The sequence below is a fragment of the Lethenteron reissneri genome, chromosome 45, assembly GCF_015708825.2.
Source record: "Lethenteron reissneri isolate LAM-NWPU_2019-01 chromosome 45, ASM1570882v1, whole genome shotgun sequence".
In the NCBI taxonomy this organism is placed as follows: Eukaryota; Metazoa; Chordata; class Hyperoartia; order Petromyzontiformes; family Petromyzontidae; genus Lethenteron; species Lethenteron reissneri.
The window spans coordinates 6,990,016-7,016,705 of NC_083823.1; the positions used below are offsets into that span (position 1 = coordinate 6,990,016).

At 48.7% G+C, this 26,690-nt stretch overlaps 1 protein-coding gene across 3 annotated transcripts in view; it reads left to right on the forward strand.

Moving 5' to 3' along the window:
• Positions 1–26,690, forward strand: part of LOC133353941 (histone-lysine N-methyltransferase SETDB2-like) — a 56,669-nt gene that overhangs the window by 15,712 nt on the left and 14,267 nt on the right. The window contains exons 7-18 of one of the 3 annotated variants that reach the window (XR_009756503.1): positions 1,602–1,882; positions 2,675–2,757; positions 3,126–3,635; positions 4,625–4,715; positions 16,490–16,587; positions 18,802–18,886; positions 20,453–20,652; positions 21,480–21,555; positions 22,409–22,467; positions 22,969–23,312; positions 24,345–24,470; positions 25,978–26,026. Coding sequence is in view for 2 of the 3 variants with exons in the window: in XM_061570464.1 (XP_061426448.1) it covers positions 23,030–23,312; positions 24,345–24,470; positions 25,978–26,049 (481 nt within the window). In the remaining variant the exon portion in view is untranslated. Of the gene's footprint in view, positions 1–1,601; positions 1,883–2,674; positions 2,758–3,125; positions 3,636–4,624; positions 4,716–16,489; positions 16,588–18,801; positions 18,887–20,452; positions 20,653–21,479; positions 21,556–21,590; positions 21,892–22,408; positions 22,468–22,968; positions 23,313–24,344; positions 24,471–25,977; positions 26,050–26,690 lie in introns of those variants that run through there. The other 2 variants (XM_061570464.1, XM_061570463.1) reach the window with 2 other exon arrangements.

Here is a 26,690-nt window from a genome sequence, read left to right on the forward strand (position 1 = left end):
CGAGAGGTGCGCGGTTCCAATCTGGCAGACCGCCCTGATGATAACCGTGGAAGTGATTCAGCGTCATTTACTGCGCGCCATCTTCACAGCGGATCGTTAAATGTCCCGTGACGTCGTTCGCATAACGGCGCGCTATTCCGTGCCGGCGTCATCGTAGCAACAACAACAATTGGGAAGTGCATAGCAGTTGCCGTCCCCTATTGCGAAAACCTTGCAGCAGCATCCTGAAAAAGAGCGATGGGACTCGGGCTCTCCTGGGTAAACAAAGCGTAAAAAAAAAACATGATTATTATGAACGCACATGGGGTCAGTGCCCATGTCCGTGCGTTGATTGTACTGCCCTACGGTAGGCATGCATCGATTAATCTATTGAACATCGATTCTTATACTCGCGATGCATTAATCAATGTATCGAGAGCAAGCCACGGGTGTGGTTCGCCATGAATCATGGTAGCTGTTCAGCGACAGAGCAACACCGCCTTTAAATTGCTGACGTAACTCGTGGGTGCATGGGCACCAGTGTTGATGCCGGAATTATTTATACAAGAATAGGTTTTCCCCTTTTTTCTGGCAACAAAACAGCTGTGTTAAGATGTTAAAACACCAAACTGAAACCTTTTACAAGGAATCACGTCTGCGTTAACCACAATGCTTGTGGTCAGAATGCAAACAAAAAAACATACTCAAAAAGGCGTCCTCTGGTCTAACACCGTTTGAGACGAAGCTCAGAAGAAAGCTGCCTCTGGTGTGGACCAATCAGTTTTAAAGACAATGCATATAATTCGATTTCAAGCTTTCGTGACTGCAGGGATTCATCTTCTTGGTTCTTTCGGTAAAGTCACGTAGAAGGGAAATAATAAAATAAAATAATAAAATAAAACATTTAAATAATATAATAATATTTACTTACTATGTTTAAATTTTATTATTTCCCTTCTACGTGACTTTACCGAAAGAACCAAGAAAATGCATATATTATCAGAGTATGTGTTTTTTTTGCATTCTGACCACAAGTATTGTGGTTAATGCAGACATGATTCCTTGTAAAATATCTCAGTTTGGTGTTTTAACATCTTAACACACCTGTTTTGTTGCCAGAAAAAAGGGGAAAACCTATTCTCATATTTTGGTACTGGCAAAGGAGGTCCCATGATGTAGCATTATTTTAGTTTAGTCAAAGTCTTAGTTGTGTTGACGACAACCTGTGGAGTTTTAGTCAAGTCCTAATTTGTCTGTATATTTCATGTAGTCATCGTCAGTCCAGTCGACTAAAGCACTCGCATATTTAGTCAAACACTCGTAGCTATTACATTTTTGTGTGAAAGGTGTGCAATTCCCACTCCGTCCCCCCACCCACCCAATATCTGATCAGCCAATCTATGAGCTCGTGCAGTCTTTTCATAGCTTTCATTCAAACTCATTAATATGGACTCGTTGAGTACATCTCATTCTCGCGCTTTGGCCTCCGGTGGGTAGGCATAATCATCGATTGTCGTCCGCTCCGTCATCGTTGACGACATGAAAAGAAAATGGCAATATTTTAATCGCGAATTTCCGTGGCAGTTGTAACACTGGCGGGAACTGCCGCCCCTCCTCCCCAGACTCTACTGCAAGCAACACCGTGGAGAAGACGGCCATGACGACAACGACGATGACGACGACCTAGACAACGAAGAGAGCGACGGCAGCAGTAAAGCCGGAGGTGGCGGCGGCAGCGACGACAGTGACCAGCAGCACCCCGGACCGGGTCCCAACCTGGGGCGCAGCAACGGCCGAGGCGGCTTGCTCGGAAACAGCCGCCCCGCGGGAGACAGCAACTCGGCGAGCGAGTCGGACGGCGCCGGCGAGAACAGGAGCTCGCCGCTCGCGGGGACTTCCGGCGGTACGTGCCGTCGGGTGGGGGATAGGGGTGGCGGGCGCGGTGCCGCGGGTTTCTTCACGTCCACACTGTGAACTAAACTAATTTTAATTTTACCAGGTAAGGCCCACTGAGCTTACATTGCTCTGGCTATCACAAATGATAGCCCTACGAAGTGTGCTTATCATCGCGTGGAAATGTATAGCGGCCAAAGACTCTGAACACGTGACGTTGATTCTAAATGTGGAGGGAAAAACCGGAGGACCCGAGAGAACAATCCACGCGACCACGGGGAGAGAGAGACACGCAAACTCCACATATACAGGCGTCAGGGTCGGGCTCGAACCCAAGACCTCCTGTATACCAGGCGAGGTAGTTAACATCTAGCCACCGTGATGATGATGAGAGAGAGACACGCAAACTCCACATATACAGGCGTCAGGGTCGGGCTCGAACCCAAGACCTCCTGCATACCAGGCGAAGGTGTTAACATTTTGCCACTGAGCTACAAACCACCCCCCCCACCCTGCTACGGAGACACCAGGTGGCTTTCCTCGGATAATCATTTTGTACTCTCATTATTGGGGGTTAAATCCCGTAATGTTACCGACGTGATTAGTGGTCGATGAGCCTGGAGAAATGGCTCTTGTCCGTTTCCTCATGAGATGCTGCATCTTCCGATGAGCATGGTTGGCTATGTACTGTGCGAAAGAAGTTCAGCATATATGCGTGCATACAAAAACAAGACTGTTCACTTCAAAGGAGGGGTCCACACTCCCCTGCCCTCTATGACATTGTGGTTTGTGGTGGATGCAGGTGGCGAGGAGGATTACAGTTGGTCCATTACAGACCAGAGTTTTCTGCAGTATGATGACGATGACGACGATGACCTTCAAGAAGTAAGTTCCGGATTGTACTCGCGCTCCCGTTTCTCTCGTTACAGCATTGTGGCACGAAAGTGATTATTTGCTTGTCACGTCACGATCACAATCACCATCATCCATGGTCAATTCACTGCTGGGCGATGGTCTCACCTCTCATGGTGCTGCAGTGCGGCAGTCCACCTTGCATCTTGCACGCGATCTGAATTCGTTGCTTCCACCTCCTCGGTGGACGGAGACCAAAAGAAAAGAAAAAAGCACGCATACTCGTACACCATTATCATTGTCAACAGCAGCAGCTTGGATCTATCTACCGCTGGATGAAGGCCTCTTTGCAAGCCGTGTGCCCTCCGTGTGTGTGCACGCCCGCGTGTGTGGCTCCACAGCTCCCAAGTTTGTACACGCTGCGAAATGTCTCGCAACAAAGAGGCGTCGCGCAGATCGCACCGCCGGCCGCCGCTGAGACCTCCGCCGAGACCTCCGCCGAGACCACGGTAGAGAATGTCGCGGAGCGTAACGTCGCCCTGCCAGAGCAGCACCAGGACTACGACTCGATGCCTGGGCTGGAGGAACTCGCCTCACTCTCGCCGCAGGAAAAGGAGGAGCACGGAGCTATCCCCGACACCATGAAGGACTTGTTCAAGGAATTGTGGCTGAAGTTCGTCGCGGCGAGCAAGGGCACGGGCAGAGGTGGTGGCAGCAACGACGATGGATCCGTGCAGTGGTGGCAGAAGGAGTGCAAGGTCTTGGTGAAGCCGTTGCCCAAGGCCCCGGCAGACGCAGGAGGAGTAGGAGGAGAGGAACGGCGAGCGTGCTGTGTGGACGCCCGGCCCGGAACACCGGATCGCGACGCGGGCGACCTGGACGAGACTTTGGTGACACCGGAGGATGTCACGGTGAGGAGGTGGGGAGGAGGGGGAAGTGTGTGTTTTTACTGAGAGTAGGCATTGCGTGAATATCAGTTATTTTCGATGCACGTGTGTTTTTGTGTAACAGAGTCTTGTAAACCCAGCAGCCATTAGAAGTGCTCCGTTTACTGCAATAAAAATATATATTGAATTGAATCGTGATGGGCAGGGGGTGATGCTTCGTTACAATGCCCGTAAGAGTTACTATACCTGCAGAGTATTGCTTTGAACGATCGATACATTTAACTAAAATCTGGCACAGGTGGCTGGGTGATCTCGTCAGAGTGATGAGCCGGCACTGCTATGATCGTGGGTTCGATTTAAGACAGCCACCCACAATTAAAATGTTTCTACTCAAATGGGTAATGAGTTGGTAATCCCGGTCAAGTCGTCAATGAATGCACACCGAAATTTGATATTCAAGGTTGTATTTAATTGTTAAATTGGCCACATGCCAGCTCTGATAATTAAAATATTAGTTCGAGACAAAAAGCACAATGGAAACGGAGAGACACGCACCGAACAAAATATATAAGTCAAAGAAAAAGGACTTCTCGTATCTTGTTGCTGTGATAATGATAATTCCAAAGTATCTTGGAATATCTGATGTGTGATCATCGGCACTAAAGAAACAAACGTAGCAGCACAGGGTGTTGTGCTCACTGCCTGCCGCAGCGTTTAGAGATGTGGTCATGTTTAGGCTTTTTGAATACATTCCAATCGTATTAACAGCATGTAACAGTCCATCAATCCGTGGAATTAAATCCATACACATATGAGAATCGGTCAGCAACGAATTGTGGAAATGATATACTTCAGAAAAAACGATACAAACGAGACAACAAAGAAGCAAGTCTTGAGTCAAACCTTTAATACAATTGAGGGAAAGATTTTAAACTGTGATTTAAAAAAAATCACCTGCCACGGTTTAAAAAATGTTTTGCATCGCAACCTCCGGCCCCCCTGTTGCATTTCAGAGCGAGCACGCGGTAGCAGGGCCCAGGATCGCTGCCGGACATCAATCGGCAACGCCACCGCCGTCACCGCCACCACCACTACACCCGCAGGGTCAGTGCCATGTGCCGAGTCTGGTTGTCATTGCCGCGTAGGTCGAATCAGCACCGCAGACAGCACCGCACCCAGCGCCGCACGTTCGATCCACGGTGCGCGAAGGTGGTTTTAGAGAAACCGTTTGCACCGCCGCAGACGACACTCCCCGTTCACCGCAGCGGCCGCCCGCAATGCTCGTTCGTCTCTGCACGGCCGACGAAGTGACTTTATCAGATGAGACGCCTCGGAATGTTTCCGATTGTGTATTGGTTGTTTATTTTTTTTGTTACGTGCGCACTCGCCTTTTGTTTTGCTTGAGTGTAACGCACGCCTGTAACCACGCTTCGCCAATGCTCGGCCTGCGCCCGTGCAAGTCCACGGTCAGAAGCCGGGGCGATGAGTGCACACGGTGGTGGTTTGGCCGACTCGTTGAACGAAAACACGGAGCCCGAGCCCAGCTCAGAATCCCCAGGCCCGCGGGGTTTGAGTGGCAGGAGTGGAAAGTGAATGTAACAGTTTAAACATTTGGGTGCAACCGTGGCTTCATAATAGCTGTGTCGGTGGCCCGGGAAATATTTCTGCCCCTGGCAAGCCTTATCTTGATTAAATTTTGGCCTAATGCCCTCCTACAGTCCTGTCTCTCAGCCTATTGCAGTTTGGTGAGAAATTAAGCCCTGGTACAGGCACTTAACCCAACCTTCCCAGAGAAGAGAGGGGAGAGATCCCCGTATCCTTGTGCAAGGGGCAGTGGGGGTGGTGCAGTGGAGGTAACGCTTGTGTCTCTCAGCCAGAAGGCTCTCGGTTCGATTTCTGACTCGGATTTATTTCTTTGTGGAGATTGTACGTTCTCCTGTTCTGCGTGGGTTACCTCCGGTTTTTCTGGTTTCTTCCCACCAATTAAAACGGACACTGTCATTGGCGTTAGCCAAACATTACAATGCATCACCCTCCTGAAAAAAAGTGTCTTTGTGGCTTTCATGTGGGAAACCCACTGGGGTTCCTAACAAATGAGGCATTTGAAGGCACTTCCAGCCTCTAGCCTTGGCTTTGCATCCTGGAGAAAGCGTTACCGAAATGAAATGTCGTTGGTGTGAGGTGTGTGGGTGCACCGACGCATAGATTTTTTTCCACAAATTTCAATCAGTGCTCATTCTCTCAATCTTTGATGCGAACGTATTGGGTGAGCATTAACTAAAGCCTTACACCGTATCTGCAATGTTACTTTGAACTGCTGTGCAAAAACCCTTGTCTTTCAAATTATTCCGAACTACACACTGTAGTTTAAGCGATACGCATTACCGAACGCCCCCTCGTGGGCCCCGATGATCATGTGACCGCTTCTCCCCATGCACGCTTCAGTATCTTCCATCATGTGACCTCAAGCTGTGCAGGAAAGTGTGATGCATATGTATTACACGTCACATTTCATTGTCGTACATAATTCATATGCCTTTGCGTAACATGCACAGTACGCAACTCATCTAACTATGCGTCATTGATGCAGCTGTTCCTATCGAATTTTTTACAAAAGTACGCATGCATCCAATCGTATGGGTAAGAGTAGATTTTTTCCCAATTAGTGAGGTTTGCGTGCAATGGGTTCCCATCACCCCCTTCAGCCACTAAATGCTGCTAATTCGCCAATATCTTAAAACAACAATTTGCCTCCTGGCTTCCGTCACAACCGTGCATAGCAACGACTGATTGAATCGAAGGGGCTGGCAAATCGTTGAACCCCGACAGAAAATCCACTCGACAATAGGCGTCGACAAAGTGCTTCTTGTGACAAGGCAAACGTGACGGTGCCGTCCACACACGCTGCGATCTCGAGCAGAGCGAGTCTCCGCCGTTTAGAAAGAGTGGCCACCATGGTCTCGCCGGCACGCCTCATCCGTAACATCCCACTCACGGCACCCTAACTGTGGTTTTAGTTCCGGTTTGACCTTTCTTAGCAACTACGTCCTAACGTCAACGCAAAGCCCGCAAACTCACCAACACAGCTAGACGCAATTTAATCAAGCAGCAAACCGACTTCCTGGAGCTCGGCTTAAGCTCCGCGCGCTTATCGGTGTGAGGTCGTGGGATTGGCTGGGCTGGAGGAGAGGACTGAAGTGTTATCACTGCCGCCCCTCCATGTGCCTTGGCTTGAATGCACACGCCCCCCTGCTACTGTTCCAGTCTTCCGCGGCGGGAGTGCCTTAATCGTACGTCTGCGTCATTTAGGAAACACGGTTGTGGTGCCGACGAGTCGAGGGTTGTGCGGTCGGTTGCGGTCGCCGCGTGTCAGTCACTCTCCGGCCGTCGCGTGACGCGGCCCAGCGGCCCAGCGGTCCGCGCTGACTCTGCGGCGGTGAGCGGATGCCGCATTGATCCCCGCCGCACACTCGGCTGCGGTGGAAACGTTTGGATATCCTGGCCCCTGCCGTGGGAATGTGGAATTCTCACCGCCGGCTCTGGGAAGCAAACGGAGATGAGCACCATCCCATTGGCACTTTTCGCTTTTTAGACCAATGACGTGAAAGAGATTGTTTCTTTTTTAAATTGTCGGTCTGTTGTAAAATTGTTACCCACTAATAGAGGCATCAGTTACATATATAAGATATAATTATCGCCTATATCAACCGTGAATCACCCGATCTCAATGTATCTTGGAAGCCAAGCAAGTTTTGAGCCTGGATAGTGCTTGGGTGGGCGACCGCATTGCACAGTCGGTTGCAGGCTGCGGGGTTACAAGCTGGGCAGCAATGGGGCAAATGCACTCAAATCCATTTTGTTCCTGAAATCCTCTCTTCTCCCATCTATGCTCTCCCGCCTTGACCAACCCGCCCTGACCAGCGTGGTGAAGTATGGCGACAAAGACTCGCATGGCGTTGGGGAGGCTCCAGTCCAGCGGCAGATGAACGAACAACGAGCTATACCTGTACATAGTAAACATTTAAAACAAAAGACTACTTTTGCACCTTAATCACATTTCGCCCCTCCTGCCTCATGCCGTCTTCGACAGACGGCCGAGGGTTTGCTGCGGGGCAAATGTCTGGACTTTTAGAATGATAGGTATCCCCCATGAGAGGCGTGAAACACGTGGTTAAATGTACTCCAGTGCGTGCATGCGTGCGGGAGATGGAAAGATGTGGAAAACACGCAGCCAAAACTGCTAAAAGTTCACATGATGCCCTGCTGGTTGCACACAGGATAATTAATCTGAAAATTCTGCCAAAAATATAGGATGTATGGCCATTAACGATGTTTAAAAACACACGTGGATAAACTGGAGATTGAACCCAGACAGAGACTCGAATACCTTGCCAGCTGGTAGAGAACCAATGTGCTCCCAGTTGTGTGGGCATGAGTTCATATCCTGGCCATGGTGGATTTAGCCCCATAGCCAATGTTACCATCATTATCATCGTTTAGGGGTTGGTAAATTAAATACGACCCGGAGAGACTGCACTACAGGGTGGGAAGTGAGCAGTGGTTGTCCTATGGAAAGGTTGGTGTCTTGCCATGAAAACATGGAATTTCCACTGCCCGTTCAGACCACCATCAGAGATGAGCGCACCGCTCAAAACTCATTATGATCACGGAGAACACTTGACTTTTTGGAGGTCATTGTCCTGGTTTACCGAGACATTTCATGCAAAGTTCAACTTCGCCGTGAGAATGCCAGGGGATGGGTTCGCGTTGAGACAAAGAGGGCTTTGTGTGACATCGTGTCGTCGCGTACGCCGCCAGTGGCATCTGTGAGCAGTGAGCGATCACTATCATGAACAGCAAACGGTTCTTTCATTGTGCATAGGTGCCCATGCTGTGTCCCCCAGGCTGGTCCGGTACATGTTTAAAACTTTGTAAATGAAAAACAAAGACTTGAAAATTACAGTTTGGTCGCACTTTAGTGATGTCACTTCTTGCGCCATACCCACGATTCTTTAAAAAAAAAATATCTTTCCCAAATCTATTCCCGATTGTGCTGTCGGAAGTCATCGTGTGACAAAGAATCCAGTTGGTATTTCGCAGAGCAGTGCAACCATTTGTCAAGGAATGGATATCACAGCGCTACCTCTGAAATCCCTTCAAGTGATGTCTGGCCCACAAAGTCGAAAGCAACACTTTGCTACCCACGCTGCCGCTGAAACCTTCATCGCGTGATGCTGTTTTAATTATTATCTAGAGCTGAAATTTTGCCAAATTGAATGTATTTGCTTTTTCTCGTGGAGTCATTGGTGACTGGGCTGAGGTCATCAACTCTTAAGATTCTGGTTTAATCGCAGGCGGCCGCTAGGATTTGGCAGTTTGCCTGGTGAATATCGGCGCTGCCGACTCGAGGCTTTGACCTCTCGGTGTGACCTGGCCTCCCCCCACGCCCCCGCAACTTCTCCATCGAACGTCACTGACGCGCGTTACGAGAGCCCTGCCGCCGAAAAATGTCAGTGACTTTTCCGTCGCTGAAGAACCATTATACTGGTCAACACACTTTTTCTGGCATAAGGTATTCCAACGGTTGTAATGTAATTTTGGGGTACTGATTCCAAATCTGGCATCAGTTTTTGTCTATCACATCAGGTTTTTGAGATATCAAATATTGCATTTTCAATTAAAACTGCAGAAGAAAAATATTAAATAAATGTGGATTTCTACATAAAATTATATTATAAACACACTATTCTAAAAATGCAGCACCATATTTTAACACGAAAGCAGTCACTGACTCGCAACAACTTGCAATCATAAGTGATAGAGTTAATTTCGGGTAAAATCAATGAAAATGGGGTATGCCGATAGCATAACAAGTATAACCCGTAAAAACAAAGTTTTTCACTCTAAATCCTTTATATGCGTGGCGGCTAGAGTCCTCTCGTCCTCTGGCTTGAGATGGCTGCCACCTATGGGTCAGATGATTGCATGGCACCATTAAACAATTGGTAATTAAATATAATATTTTTGTCCTAAAAAGTGTAAAATTTTGGATTTTTTTTCACAAACATTAATTGTCACGCACAACGAGTCTGTGTGGAAAATGTCAGCTCGATTGGATCACGGGAAGTGGGTTAAAAAACGACCGAAAGATTTGCACGGTCGTAAGCAAGCAAGCGCGCAAGTGAACTTAATATAAAGGATTTAAAAATGAGATGTGATCTGAGATCAGATTTGGAATCAGCACCCTGAAATTAGTCTAGAACAGCTGCAAAAGTCCAGGCCAGAAAAATTTTTTTTTTTTTTTTTTGACCAGTGTTCATTCATCGTATCGGACCGACCGGGACGCACAGCCTCGGTACTTTCGTCCGCAAAATGTTTGCCCTTTGAACCGCGCCATCCATCGAGGCGTCGCCCGCCCCTGTGCAAGCACTACTCCCCCTCCTTTGATCTCGTCACCTGCGGACCCGGCGGCTCTACGGCGTCGCGGGCCGCGCTATCGGAATGTCGCGTAACTTTCGAGTGCCGTCGTTTAACTTCGGCATTGACCGACTCTCGCGCCTACATTACGCTTAACTGTAACCAACCTGATGTATGAATGTACCTTTATTATACGACGGTAGCAGCTTGTAGAGCGACCTTTACCGTATTATACAGGCACTTATCCGTGTAGCTGTTAGGCTGAAACTGCTATGCCCGCTACGAAAGGAAGTTAGGAAAATGAGCGGGTTCGCTACATTTTTGTTCGTCGAATGTGTTTCTGTTGAGGCTGCGCCTCTAATTTTGTCCGATAAATGAGCTCAACCCTTGGAAACCGGTTATTGATGATGAGTACTGCTAGCAAACGCGACGTTACCTCTTTACTCTGTGATCGTTTTATTGCTGTGTTGCTCCGCACGTGGGTGCGTGCACTGTTACCGTTTTTGCTCCCCGCGAGTGCAAATTGCCGTTTAGGCATGTGTCGCAAAAATCACGTTCACCGCGTTTTGATTAATTTTTGCCATTTCAGGGCGCCGATTCAACCCAACAGTTTAATGTTATTTTACTACCCCAATTGTAGTGATTCAACTTTGTTGTGTTATTCACAAAGGTTTGCTTCCTACATGAACCTTAATGTAACATCCATGGGCATATCCTTTTCGTACAACTTGCATAAATCACACGTGACAGTTTCAACGCTTGCACGGTTGTGGTCGACGCTCAAATCGATACATTGTTACGTGCGTTGCACTCAAGTCCAGAGTCTTGGCTGCATTGAAGTCCACGGAGAAAGGTTCTTTCATTGGATGACTCCCGTGAAACTGGATTCACAGGATTACACTCTTGAGATGCACTCTCAGCATACCCATTCACTGTACCACAGAGGTCGCAAACGGGTTTTGATTCCTTACCCGTACCCGGCCGCACCAGGGTCACAAATGGGTACCCGTACCCGGGTACGGGTACCCGTTCCCTACCCGTACCCTACCTGAAATGAGTGACAAACGGTGACTCACCAGTGACTCACGGTCTACCCGTATCCGTACCCGGCCGCACCAGGGTCGCAAACGGATACCCGTACCTGGCCGGGTACGGGTAGCCGGGTATCGGGTAGGGTACGGGTATCGGGTACCCGGTTGCGACCTCTGCTGTACCACTACCAGGATCCTGGAAGCAGACACACGGCCAGTTGCTTCTCCCAACAGGCCAAAGGCTGCATCCACCACCATGGCGGATCATCCTTGATTCTGCCGACACGACAAATATCGAGTGTGGTTCGGCTCACGTTTACCTCTTTGCGGAACCGCACAAACGGTGCCGCGGTCACACACCGCTGCGCCGCAATAGACCTGAACTATTTCCAAATCGATGATGGCTTCGGTTAAGCGACGGCAGCAGCAGCAGCTGTGTGTTGAGGCTCGCTCTTGCGTGGAACGATGCTGCTCGTTTGCCCTCACCTCTTTGCCAACGTGCATGGGTAGTTGAACGGCCGCCGACAGACTCGCATTCGTTAAGCTGCTGCCGTCGTTGATTGGATGCGCAAGTCCGGCGGCGTGAAAATACCAACGGAGGAGGCCCACGAGAGCTCAGCTGTCCTGGGGGACTTGTGCAAACCGGGCCTGGCACGTTCGCGACCTTGATCCGCAGACCGTCTTGTGTTCGAGTGTGCAGGCGGTGCATCTGCACCCAGAGCCATGGGGGGGGGGGGGAAGGGAGCTAGGCACTGGGCTGTGACGATGGGGTGACGGGGGTGCAGAATTGGACAAAAGAATGCCCCATTTCATTCCTTGCACCAGGGGCCCATGCCAAGCACGCCACGCCACCGCTCTGCAGTGCGGCCCTTGCTTGCTCAAGTCAAAATCACAGGCCTACGCGCGCCATTCGCTCTCTCTCTCTCATTGTCTTCGCGCAAGTCCCTTCAAGTCTCTTCCTCTTCGTTAGTTACCTCCGCCACGTGTGCGTTTGAGCCGACCTGTGGGCAGAAAGAGTATTAAACGCTGGCTCGTGCAGGCATAGCGTTTTCAGGGGGGGGGAGGGGGGGGGGTTCTATGTACATGCGCGTCGCTATTAAAAACGAACTGTGTTGTTGAACTTAATCACGCTGCCATTTACAGGGCACTGTAGATTGTAGCATTACTCTGGTTCAGGGGTGACTTTTGTCAAGGGTTAAGAAAAGGTACCGATCCCATCCTGCCTATTGATGACATAGTTTCGACCGGCGTATCCCAAACGCCAGTCCTCGTCACCCACCACGCTGCGTCTTTCCGCGTTTTCTCAATTTACACCCCATTAAAATACAAATTGGATCATTCCGTGCTGCACGTGCCCGAATATTGTTAAACAGCTCCCACGTGCCGCTCCAAGCAATGGGCGCTGTCTGCGTCATGTAGAGCGCCCTTTTGCGGCGTGCGCACATCCTGGTTTTCGGCAGTTGGGTACCGTATTTGAAATCTCGCCTTAAATTCCTCGCCTCCCCCGGCCGTCGTACGGGCATTACACAGCGGGGTGTCCTGAGCACGATTCGAAAGCTACAGCCCTCTTGTTTTTGAATTCGCAAACGCGCGTTGGCGGAGCCGCTGAGTCAGCCGTGGTGGGTGCAGTCCTGACGTTGGCTGTCCAAAATCGCTTGCCTTTTGCCCCCACGTGTACCACAACAAGGGTCACCCCTTTTGCCCAGAATGCGGAGTGACTGGACACTCCGAGTAGCTCAGGAGGCGTGTGTGTGTGTGCATGCGCGCACGCGTGTATGTGTCCGGGTACGTGTGGCTGCGTGCGTGCGTGCGTGCACACACAATATTGCCTCCTGTAAGATGTGAAGTTTACTCCGAATGTATTCCAGCTTTCTTGTTACTCAAGTTATCTGTACATTCCACTTATTTTTTGACAAGCGCACACTTTTATGTGACTTCGGTTGGTTATTTAGTAACAATTTCTCAGTCGATTCGTTCCTTTTATCAGCATTTATTTTCTTTCGGGAATGAAGAACTTGTGACCGTTTCATCTTCTTGGTTCTTTCGGTAAAGTCACGTAGAAGGGAAGTCTTCACCTGAGGACGGCTGCTTGTGTTGTGGCCGAAACGTCGTGAGAATTATTTTATTATGTTTTATTTTTATTATTTTATTACTTCCCTTCTACGTGACTTTACCGAAAGAACCAAGAAGATGAATCCCTGCAGTCACGAAAGCTTTAAATCGAAATTGTGACCGTTTCTTCTTGTGCACGCTGAACTGAAGAGTTAGAGCTGCTTGTGTTAACAGGACATATCGGGCGTTCATCTCGGTGTCACATGATTACAGCGCACGTCCAAGCGACACGAATCCCGTTCCGAGCTGTCTGACAAAACACACCGACCCGGGGCCACTGCACAGTGTGCACACTTGCTGTGCAGCGCAGCCACTCGCGTTTGATTGGCCGGAAGGTTCGACTAGTGCTCGTGTAACAGTTGGTTAGAATTCGTGGTAAGTTTTGACCGCCGAGTGCGCTCTGCCCTCTTTAGCTGCTCGCTCGCTCGCTCGCTCCTTCCCATTGCAACATTCCTCATTAGGACGCTGTCTTTCCGACAGCTCTGTTCTTCACCTGAGGACGGCTGCTTATGCTGTGGCCGAAACGTCGTGAGAATTTTATTATGTTTTATTTTTATTATTTTATTATTTCCCTTCTACGTGACTTCACCGAAAGATCCAGGAATATGAATCCCTGCAGTCACGAAAGAAGCTTTCAATCGAAAAATATTCAAAATCGTTTGGCCAGCTTTGGTTACCGATGTCCACAACGCCTGTTTGGCCGCCCACCTCAATGTGACCTTCGGCCTCGTAGGTCCTGTTAACCGTGTCCCCCCCACGCGGCACCGCTCCCGCTGTCTCGCCCCGTGTGTTTTCCAGGCTCGCAAGGCCACGGCAGGTTTCAGTCGGTGAACGCGATCGTTCCTCTGCCGCCGCAATTTCTTGTTGTACTCGAGTAGCATCCTGTTTGGCGGTTGTCGTTGCTGTGCTGTATTTGCTGAAACAGCTGTGCCTTGTTCGTGTTGACTCGGAGGATCTCTCTTTTTGACCGTGATGGCGTTGTCTAAGCACTGTAATAATCTCCAAAAAAAAACGTCAATAAACTCTTTCCTGCTGACTTGGAGTTGGCTTTCTTTTGCTACTTGCGTAGGTTTTTCGCAGCCGTGCCATGTGGCTATTCGGTGTCTTTGTCGGGTTGTTCCTCATGGTGTTCGCCACGATGTCCGACTTTTCGCTGCACGTGCCGGGGAGCTTCCGTTCGGTTCCTGAAGAAGCTCCCGACACGTGGAGCGAAACGTCGGACATCGTGGCGAATGCCACGCGGGACAGCCCAAAAACAACCCGAAAACACACCGGGTTCCTGCCAGCAATTAGACAAAACACTCGCCCCTTGTGTCGGTGGAGAGAACATTCTGGTAACACACAGAGGCACAGTTGTACCAGCAAATGCAAATGTGCCCAAGCGAAAGCTTTTGCTGCCTTTTTGGTATTTTTCACCAAATCCTTAAAGAAGGGAACATCGGCTCCCAAAAGGTGCCAGGTGAATTATTCCACATGGTGATGGTAAAGTTGTTTCCTAATTTTGGTGGACTTTAGAAAAGAAATCTAAAAGTCTCGAGTTATTTCCTGCTCAAATGAGCATTTCGACGATGCTCATCTCATGTTTACAGCCCTGAGTCTGTGGTGGAAGTTCTACATTCCTATGGCAGGGTCGAGTCTATCCATAAAGTTAACTTCCCCACAAAGGGGTGGGTGGGCTGAGTTACTTGGCCGGCTTATATATATAAAAAATATAAATGCGTATATTTATTTTATTCATTTAACGAAGCGTCTATCAGTCTATTTCATTGATAATTATCATCAAATATATTTAATTACATATGCCTGCGATGCACTCATCGAACTGAAGCGCGTAGGAAGACATGAGCGTTTGATAACAAAAATAACAGTGCTGACGAGGCATTCAAGAGTCACCAGTGGCCGCGCCGAAAAAGCCCATCACATTCAATGGAATAAACCCCCCCGATGCCAAAAACCGGCTCCACAGCAGGGCGCGTGGAACAATGCAGCGCCCCCTTAAGTCCCGACTCGAGTTCACTTGATGTGTATTAAAAGTGACTCTGCGATTACATCTGGGCGCCACGGAGACGAGATGTCAGCAACCTCGCCTGGTATGCAGGAGGTCGTGGGTTCGATCCCGGCCCTGACGTCTGTACATTTGGAGTTTGCATTTTCTCTCTCTCCCCTGTGGTCATGTGGATTTTTCTCTGGGTCCTCCGGTTTTTCCCTCGAGATTGAGAAACATGCGCTGAGAGTATTTGGCTGCGATGAATTTCCACACGATGATAAGCACGCTTCGTTGAGCTATCATTTGCGATGGTCAGGTCACTTCTGAAAAAGAGCTACATAGCTCAGTGGCAGAGGTCGCAACTGGGTACCCGATACCCTACCCGATACCCGGCTACCCATACCCGGCCGGGTACGGGTACCCGTTTGCGACCCTGGTGCGGCCGGGTACGGGTACGGGTAGACCGTGAGTCACTGGTGAGTAACTGTTTGTCACTCATTTCCCAACGTCTTGTCTCTTCTCACAATTCAAGTTCCTAGAATCAACCCGCCCACGCCTGCAACATGGCTTAATCCCAGAGGTCACAATCAGGTACCCGATACCCGTACCCTACCCGTACCCGGCCGGGTAAGGGTAGGGTACGGGTATGGCCGGGTACGGGTACGGTTACCCGTTTGCGACCCTGGTGCGGCCGGGTACGGGTACGGGTAAGGAATCAAAACCCGTTTGCGACCTCTGCTCAGTGGTCCTTTCCTGGTAAAATAAAATTTGTTTAGTTTTGTAGTTTAATCCATCTTCCTCTGCAGGGGATATCGCTTACCACGAAGTGATCCACTCCTGTGTGAGAGTTCTGAATCAGTTCTGCTTCTCATGACGACGTGCTACCTCTGGAGCGCAATTGTGGAAAAAGACAAAACAAGTATGATTCTATTTGATCCAATCAAATCATTTGGTCGTTTTGTGTTCGTGCCATTCTTGTAGCACGAGGTTGTCTTGAAGGTTATTTATTTTTTGCCAAATTTGGCCATGGCCGCCCCTAGTCCACCCAGAAAGCAGACGGTGCGTATCATGTTCCTAACACACCCGCATTATTAACCGGTGCGGCCTGCCGGATTCGAACCACGAACATCTGCAGCGAGCGGCAAAAGCCCTACCGCTGGGCCACCAATCGACGACTCGCACATTCCTACGCGCAGGCGTCTAAGCCGCCCGTGTGTTGAGTGCATTGTCGAGGTGAGTGGTGCGTGTTCCGGCATGCCGAGTGTTGTCTCCCACGATTGCCAGTCCCTCACCAGTGCTCAAGGCCCTCCCGCTGTCCGCTATGTTTGCAGTGCCCGGGTCCCCACAGCCAACGTCTGGACGCACGTCTGACTTAGCAGCAGCAGCAGCAGCACCGAGGGCGGCAGTGGCGACGGAGGCACAAGCAGCAGTGAGTGACCCCAGGCAGCTGATTTTGCTTGAATTGAGTAAACCTAAAATAAGCAGACAAAAGTCCGTGTCTTTCCTACCATATTCTCCAGATGATAACACGCACTTGTTTTCCCCATTTAGCCTCAAAGCTAAAAGTTGGCAGTCCTGTAGTTTTACCGAAAGAACCAAGAAGATGAATCTCTGCAGTCACGAAAGCTTTAAATCGAAAAATAAAGTCCCGTAGTCCTCTGGAAGATTTGTTTTCATCTAGTTGTTCAGAATCATCATCCTTGAGATAGGTCGCTACAGCAATACGTGACCACCCAGAGGACCCAAAACACCATCAGCAGTTCAGAATTTCCTTCCAGAAGACCTCTCTTCCCCTTTTTAAAGCAGTGCGTTCAATCGTCTTCGTCTGGAAGATGGCTCTCTATAATACCACATTCTCCCGATTATTAAGTATACTATGGATTTTTTTGCTGGCTGGCGCGCGGGCAGGCGGGCAGGCAAGTGTGTGTTGGTAGCATCACCGCCCTCACCTGCGTGATGGGCCAGGTTCATGTTTCACGCTGATGTGTTACGCCTCCCCACCCACCCTCCACCCCGGTCATGTATCCCGCGCAAATGTGCGGTCAGTGCCAGTTGCACTTAAAAAAATGAATCGCCCCAAAGCATGCTTCTTACTTTCCGGAGCATCATCTCGTCCGAAGAATAGCAATCTATGGCTATATCGCTCGCAAAATAATCGGTATAATTCAATGAATCTATGACTATATCACGAGCAACATAATCGGTATAATTCAACTAATCAATGGGTATATCACTCGCAAATTAATCGGTATAATTCAACTAATCTATGGGTATATCACTCGCAAATTAATCGGTATAATTCAACTAATCTATGGGTATATCACTCGCAAATTAATCGGTATAATTCAACTAATCTATGGGTATATCACTCGCAAATTAATCGGTATAATTCAACTAATCTATGGGTATATCACTCGCAAATTAATCGGTATAATTCAACTAATCTATGGGTATATCACTCGCAAATTAATCGGTATAATTCAACTAATCTATGGGTATATCACTCGCAAATTAATCGGTATAATTCAACTAATCTATGGGTATATCACTCGCAAATTAATCGGTATAATTCAACTAATCTATGGGTATATCACTCGCAAAATAATCGGTATAATTCAACTAATCTATGGGTATATCACTCGCAAATTAATCGGTATAATTCAACTAATCTATGGGTATATCACTCGCAAATTAATCGGTATAATTCAACGAATCTATGGGTATATCACTCGCAAATTAATCGGTATAATTCAACGAATCTATGGGTATATCACTAACAATATAATCGGTATAATTCAATGAGTCTATGGGTATATCACTAGCAAAATAATCGGTATAATTCAACAAATCTATGGGTATATCACTAACAAAATAATCGGTATAATTCAATGAGTCTATGGGTATATCACTAGCAAAATAATCGGTATAATTCAACAAATCTATGGGTATATCACTAGCAAAATAATCGGTATAATTCAACTAATCTATGGGTATATCACTAGCAAAATAATCGGTATAATTCAATGAATTTATGGGTATATCACTAGCAAAATAATCGGTATAATTCAACGAATCTATGGGTATATCACTAGCAAAATAATCGGTATAATTCAACAAATATATGGGTATATCACAAGCAAAATAATCGGTATAATTCAACGAATATATGGGTATATCACTCGCAAAATGATCGGTATAATTCAACAAATCTATGGGTATATCACAAGCAAAATAATCGGTATAATTCAACAAATCTATGGGTATATCGCTAGCAAAATAATCGGTATAATTCAATGAATCTATGGGTATATCACTAGCAAAATAATCGGTATAATTGAATGAATCTATGGGTATATCACTAGCAAAATAATCGGTATAATTAAACGAATCTATGGGTATATCACAAGCAAAATAATCGGTATAATTCAACGAATCTATGGGTATATCGCGAGCAAAATAATCGGTATAATTCAACGAATCTATGGGTATATCACTAGCAAAATAATCCGTATAATTCAACAAATCTATGGGTATATCACAAGCAAAATAATCGGTATAATTCAACTAATCAATGGGTATATCGCGAGCAAAATAATCGGTATAATTCAACGAATCGTGACTCGCATGCCGCCATCCCTCCCAGGTGTTGGCGCACGATAGCGGGAGCCGCTGCCGCGGTGCAGGCTGGTCCCCGGGATTCCCGCACAAGCGCAAGTGGACGACGGAAGGTGCGCCAACTCCGCCCGGCTGTCGCGACGTGCGGCAGTTCCCTCGTTTTTGCGAATCTCTTTTTGTCCCCAGTGTTCTCCCGATCGCGTTACGGGACGAAGAATCCACTCGGATCTCTCGCAGAGCAGAGTAAACTTTTGTTCTAGAGAATGACCCAGGGAAGCGGATACTACAGAGCGACTGCTGAGATACATTCAAGTGACCACACTGCAGGGGGCAGGACTTTCCCACCCACCATGCCACTGCAATAACCACAACACAAGCAGTCAAAATGCAAAAAAAAGAAACAACTCTGATAATGATATGCACTGTCCGTGAAATTGATTGGTCCACACCCGAGACGGCTTTTCTTAGAGCCTAATCTCAATTGGTGTTGGACCAGATGACGCCATAAGGCGTACAACTCAAAAACAGCGCACTATCAGAGTAATGAGAGCTCGGGGTAAGCATTTACATTATGAGACCTCCTTTGCCAGTAGCAAGATATAGCAATAGGTTTTTACCCTTTTATCTGGCACCAAAACTGACACCTTTAATCGGGCCATATGTTAGTTCACTCTCATGAGCTGGAATTTAACCGGATTAAGTGCAGAAACTAAGGTAGTGTGTTGTCTTATTTTGTACAATCATTCGTGGCAGGGCTGAGGCTATCAACTCACGACACGTGAAACCCCAGTTCAATCACAGGAAGCACTCTGACCTCCGAACTACCTCTGGATACTTCAAATGAACACGTGTATTTTTTTTACTCCGAGCGTGCCCGCCGCACCACCGCTTCTCCCAGGCCACACCACCGCTTCTCCCAGGCCGTCGTTGGCCGCTGCTGCCAATCACAAATCTGGGCAGCGTGTTGCGACCTTTCGCTATTAAAACAAAAAAAACACCCGCCGGCTGCATCAACCAGGAAACGATGCAGCGGTAACGTTTGCGTTGTGTTCTTCCCTCCCGCACACCCCCCCCCCCCCCGAATTAAACAGTGCAAGAGAGAAGGCTTCAGAGTAGATGGCTGAATGATGGCGAGCCCTATTCGCCGCAGGATGCCTGTAAGACGGAGAGTAACTTCCCTGGCTCCATGTATCATTCAGAAGACGTTCACAAGTTTATTTCCACTCTCGTGCGATAGCAGCGGCTTGGGGAGGCCTTCATCCAGCAGTGGCTTGATCACAACTGATGATGATGATTATGACGTTTCGATTTAAAGCTTTGTGACTGCAGGGATTCATCTTCTTGGTTCTTTCGGTAAAATCACGTAGAATGGAAATAATACAATAAGAAACCATAATAAACCATAATAAAATAATATAATACATATTTTTTAAAGTCACGTAGAATGGAAATAATAAAATAATAAAAATAATAAACCATAATAAAATAATATACACATTTTTTATTATGTTTTATGTTTTATTATGTTTTTATTATGTTTTATTTTTATTACTTTATTATTTCCATTCTACGTGACTTTACCAAAAGAACCAAGAAGATGATTATGACGTGTCACACTAGTCTGGTAGGGCTATTGGCCTTCCAAACCAACGGGTTTTGCGTGCGTCGCCTCGTCGCAGATGACGACGATGGAGGAAGAGGAGGCGGGGGACGAGGCACGCGAACACGGCAGCGCGGGCAGAGGGGAAGGCTGCGACGTCAGCGGCACCGCCGCCGTCCTCTGTCCCAGACGGTGGCGTCGCCGCGCGATCCCGAATCTCCCGACAACGTGTTCAGCTACTCGCTGTCGCAGGACTTGACCCCCTCGACGTCCACACAGGTGAACGAGGTCGTCGCGAGGGCTGGAGAACGGCCCATTGCCTCGGCGGGGACGATTCTCTGTCGGGGAATAGACTCTGGCACTGCCGAGACGCTGGGCTATCCCCCGCTCGTGATTCAAATCGATCGTCGCGGTAATTGACTTGCTATGAATCAACTCGTTGATGCACCGTTCAGTAACCTCATCCCTGGTGGTGGTGGTGGTGATGATGTCGGTGATGTTGGGGAGCAGTTTGTGTGGCGGTTAGCGCTACGCTGCGCTGCGAACCCGGCGACCCGAGTTCGATTCCCGCTCACGGCCAACACCAGTGACGACTGTTTGAACCGGTCTTGGGCCTCCACTAGGTCGACTCAGCCTCACATAAGTACCTAGTAAGGTGTCTAAACATCACCATTGGGGAGACAAAGGCGGCCGGGCGTGGTGCTGGCCAACCCCCTTGTGTGTCGTGCCGTCCTTCTTAGGAGCTCGCGAACTGCACTTGCCACGACAGTCTGTTCAGGCTATACGGGGGATCTTTGTCTTTGATGATACTCTTAGTTCTTTCGGTAAAGTCACGTAGGTAAAAAATTAAATTAAAATTAATAAAAATAAAATAAAAAATTATTTTTATTAAAATTAATAAAAATAAAATTAAAAATTATTTTTTATTAATTTTCATTTCATTTTTTACCTACGTGACTTTACCGAAAGAACTAAGAGTATGAATCCTTGCAGTCACGAAAAGCTTCAAATCTTTGATGATAATTAGTGTTGGTGAAGGTGGTGGTTTGTGGTGGCTGTTCCAAGCGTGTTGACGCATGTGTCTGCGTCCGCTCTGTGTTCTGCAGACGAGCATCTCGCTTGCCACCGAGAGCCCAGAAGATGCAGGTCCAGTGCCTGAGAAGAAAACCGAAACCCAGGAAGGTTTGTGCTGTATGCCGGCTGCCATATATGATCTCACTCTCAGAGCTGGAATTTAGCCGGATTGAGTGCAGAAACTAAGGTAGTGTGTTGTCTTATTTTGTACAGTCATTCGTGGCAGGGCTGAGGCTATCAACTCACGACAAGTGAAACCCCAGTTCAGTCACAGGAAGCTTTCCTGACGTAGAACTCGCCATCTCAACAGTCGCAGCTCAGCACTCTGACCTCCGAGCTCTACCTCTGGATACATCCACTCTGTGTTTCTGCAGATGAGCAGCTCACTTGCCACCGAGAGCCCAGAAAATGCAGGTCCTGAGAAGAAAACCGAAACCCAGGAAGGTCTGTGCTGTATGCCGGCTGCAAAACAGTCACTGCTTAGGACGAGGCCAGGGACCGCACGTAGTTGCACCACCACCCGCAGAATTTCAGATGTTCACCGAGATGCTACTCCTGAAGTTGCCCCCTGGCTCATTGGCAAACCTCAACACCATCAATGTACAAACATGTACAAACATTAATGGTGAGCCCTCCACCATACGATAGATCAAGAATGCAGGGGAATTAAATAATTCACGAGATTCCCTTTGTGTGTCTTTATTTTGTGTGTGAATATTAAATGTTCTTACTTCTTACATACAAGTCGCGTGTCTGGAGTCCAGACACAGAGCCGATTTGTTTTATTGGTGCTTTTCAGTTCCCACAGTTCCGTGATGTCAAATAAAATTCGGAATTTAATTAATTCCGAATCGCCTCGACACCCGTGACACTGATTTATAAAAAAACTGGGGAAAAGGCACATTTTTTTATTTTTATATGTGAAGTGCGTTGACGCTTGAACGCTTTGCTTCATCGACAGCGGAGTGTGGGAGTGAACCCGGTGACATCAGCGACACGGACAGCGTCGCAAGCCATTCGGTGAGCGAACCCCAACGGGGGTTTCATGGCCAGGGCCGGGGGTGGAGCAGCGACTGATTGGGGATCCCAAATTGCTTGCCAGAGTCGTCTTTGGCCACTTTCCCTCGACACCTCTCATCTATAAATATTTCATCATCATCATCATCACGGTCCATGGGCAGATAGCCCCACAGGTGTCCACTGCCCCTTTCTGTCACGTGTTTCCACTTTCCTCCGTCTTGTGCCAATATGCAGTGGCATCTAAGTCGTGCGCCACTTCTTTCTGGCACCAATCTCCTATGTCGTCAAGCTCTACTCTGTTCAGTCTTCCTCTCTTTACGGTTCCTTGCATTTTTCCACACAACACACATAGATACACTCTTCGTAATGGTGGTGGTGGGGATGCTGCTATACCCTACACATGTTTCTTACCAGCGCATTATGCCACACTTTGACCACTGTGACCTTGAGCTTCACGCACGCGTGTGTTTACGCATGATTTTTTTTTCCCCCCGTCATCAGCTCCTGAACCCTTTTACTACGGCTGCCCTGGTAAGCAGTGCAGGCTTTAGCCAAAGGTTCGATGTCGACCAACACGCAGAGCGTGCCGGCACCCAGCCAGAACACTCAAGCGCCGCCCACGCCTCCCGCAAATGTGCCGGAGTCTCCCCGAAACTCTCCTCCGCCACCAACGATCTTGCCCGAGCATCCGCGGGACCCTCCTACGCCACGCCAGACCATCGCGCCGGGGTCTTCCCGGAACTCTCCTTCACCGCCTCTGACTGTGCCGGAGTTTCGGGATGCTTCCACCCCTTCGCTGCACCTCCCGTCGGCACCTGCGCATGACATCTCACAACTGGACGTGGGTGAGTGGAGAAGGAAAAAGAAATACCTCGTGGGAATTACGGGAGCAGAGTATTTTTGCAACGAGGCTGTTGCAGATTTTTGTTTGTTTCGTTGAACGGGGTCAAGGATATAGTAATAGGTTTTTACCCTTTTATCTTGCACCAAAACTGACACCTTTAAAGGTGTCAGTTTTGGTGCCAGTTTTTTTGTGCCAGATAAAAGGGTAAAAACCTATTGCTATATCTTGCTACTGGCAAAGGAGGTCTCATAATGTAAATGCTTACCCCGAGCTCTCAATACTCTGATAGTGCGCTGTTTTTGAGTTGTACGCCTTTTGGCGTCATCTGGTCCAACACCAATGGAGACTCGGCTCTAAGAAAAGCCGTCTCGGGTGTGGACCAATCAATTTCAAGGACTGCATTTATTATCAGAGTTGTCTTTTTTGTTTGCATTTTGACTGCTTGTGTAGTGGTTATTGCAAACATGATCCCTTGTATAAAGGTGTCAGTTTTGGTGCCAGATAAAAGGGCAAAAGACCTATGAGTATATCTTGCTACTGGCAAAGGAGGTTTCATAATGGGGTCAAGGATGTCACCGTGGGCAGTGCCGGTGATGCGAGCGGAGCCCGCCGTTGTTTTATTCCTTCTGTGGGATCCCAACTCCGTTGCGTTGTCCATACCAGACCTGCAAGGTCTGCACGTGCAATCTCATCATCATCATCATCATAAAGGCGCGGTGACACATCATGTGTTCCCCGCTCGTTGCAGAGGCTCGCGGTTCAAATCTGGTGGGCCGTCCTGGTTAATACCGTGGATGTTTTAACCATAAAATACGCTCCAAATGTGCCGCAGTGGACGTAAAAGATCCCGGGACGTCATTTTAAAGAGTCGGCTATTTCGTGTCATTGTCACGGTCCATGTTCCCCAAATGCAAGCTCATGTTGGAAAGCAATATGCAATCCGTGTGCTCGCGTGATTTTGTGTCTGACCTGTTGTGGTCATGGGATGCACACATTGCTACTGCTAAGTTCACGGCTGCGCGTGCCGTTACAGAGTACGTCCGTAGGTTCTGGTCGCACCTCAGGGAGATGGGGAAGGTGGAGGCGGTGTTTGACATCATCTCGCAAGGCCTGGATAACCTCAAGCGGAACGTCGCGACCGTCAACGCCACCAACCAGGGTGACCGCTCGACGTGTTTCTGTGAAGGGGCCAGATTTCTGGATTTTTGTCTCCATCCCTGCCCCGAATGGGTCTAAGTCCGATAAGCGGCAAACGCTGGTGGCAACAGCCTACTCTCGCACGGAAGCTTCCTGCCCATGCAGACGTTGAGGTGGTACTAACCTCCATCTGTACAGCCCTGAACCTTTTGGTGGAAATTCCTCATTCCTGTGGCTGGGGTTGAGTCTCTCTACAAGCAAGCACTGTTGATTTTCCCCACAACACGGCTACTGATTTTATCGACCCCAGCCAGGATTTGACTCCACACACGCACGGTACCGTGCCAGAATCTTTATCAGAATCTTTATTTATCCTGGAGAAATCCGATGAGCTCTGAAGCTTATTTAGCGGGTGGGTCGAAAAGCTACAACGAACAATGCAAACAAAAACGACAGGAATGCACAGTTTTGGAAAGGTAAGAAAAATCGCTAAATATTACTCCTCTCATTCACGGGTGCAACACTTGACAATCGCCACTGCCTCTGCTGACTCCGACACGTCGGGTAAATCGATGTGGGTTTGAGAAGCTTCATTATCTTCCGCTGAGCGCGTTCACTCAAAACTTCCACCGTCTAAATCGTCCCCGAGCCCTCCTCTCTCTCCTGCCCCCCAGCCCTCTCACCGATTCTCCTCTCCCTCACTCCCGGTCCCGCCCTCTCTCTTCAATCTCCATCCAACCTCCACTCCGCTGCCGTCCCTCGTCACACCCCATAACGTCTCTCCCATTCGCTCCGCGCACCTTCCGACCTCTCGCCTTCTCCTGCGTCGGGAGGTACGTCGGACGCCAATTGTCTCCCTCCACCCACGCGGGTGAGTTTCTCCGTGGGTGCGCTCCTTCAGCCAATAGGGAGCCACGTCTCGTCGGCTCTGCGGTCCACATCATCGTGGTCACGCGCGTGTGTCTGACCGCCTGTTCGTTCGTGCAGGGAAGCGTAGTGAGCGACTTCCGACACACGTCTAGTAGAAGACTTCTTATTTATCACGGGGCGATTACACTTCGTAGCACGGCTACACCCCAGGCTGTCCAAACACACAGCCCATCTCCGTCCTGCGCCACGCTGGCTGGTTGGCGAGTGTAGCGGCGGCGGCGACGGAGCTAGTCCCGCAGAAGAACCGCCGCGTGGTCGGAGACAAAGAGATGACGACGGCAGTGACTCAACCAGGACCCAGACCCCACGCTAACAGCCCCGAACCAGAGGTTGCCGTGCTCCTTACATCTGCCTGGCACGACCAAGCTCCACCTCTGGCGACGCCCCCTTTCCAGAACCTTCGGGATGGTTCCCGGAGCTTCTCAACTGACACCGCCCTTCACCTTTACCGATACGGCCCTTCATAATAAGGCATTAGGTAATGCAGCCATAACCGTAGTTACCTTTTCAGGCCGGCAAGTGTCACCCTGTCATTACACAAGTCTAAGCGGCATGTGTTCATGGCTGTGTTGGCGTGCGTGTTTGTGTCTGCGTGACAGCGCTCGTGCAGTCCTTCTCGATGATCACCGTCATGGGGAAGTATGACATGATCCTGTCCACCCTGAGGCGAGGTACACGGCCTTCTTCACTCGCCGCTCGGTTCACAAGTGTCGGTGGGGGGGGTGGGGTTGGGTGTCGTCTCTTTTGGAAAAGAAAATTATAATAAATTTCACACGATTGGATTTTCTTCCCGAATGTGCATTAAGTCAACTTGCCCGTTCCCCGTAGAGATGGAGCATTGGTATCGGCTCACGTGCGGGTGTTGGGCGGATTGTTCAATCGCAGGACCGTGAACAGTGGCACCGGCTTGATGACGTCTTCATCCAGCAGTGGAGTTATCATGGCTCGTGCTGCGTCCGAAACGTCGTAATTTATTTTATTTTATACCTACCTGACTTTACCGAAAGAACCAAAGAGTATGGATTCCTGCAGTCACGAAAGCTTCAATTCAAGATTGAATATTTTAAGTTATTGTTAAGATGTTCAACACATGACAGAGCATGTCATCTGGCGGTCGACAGACCCTTAAGGGGCTGCGGCAAATAAGAGCTTGAAAAGGGTGAACAGCTGCAGACTTTGGATTTGAGGGTCCGCGGCAAAGTGCCATGATCTGCGCTGGCAAATCAGAACAAATCCAGCCAACTCCCGATTTCTTGGGGTAGATCTTTGCAGTGGCAGAAGTGACGGGGCACGCTAAAATTAGAAACACGGT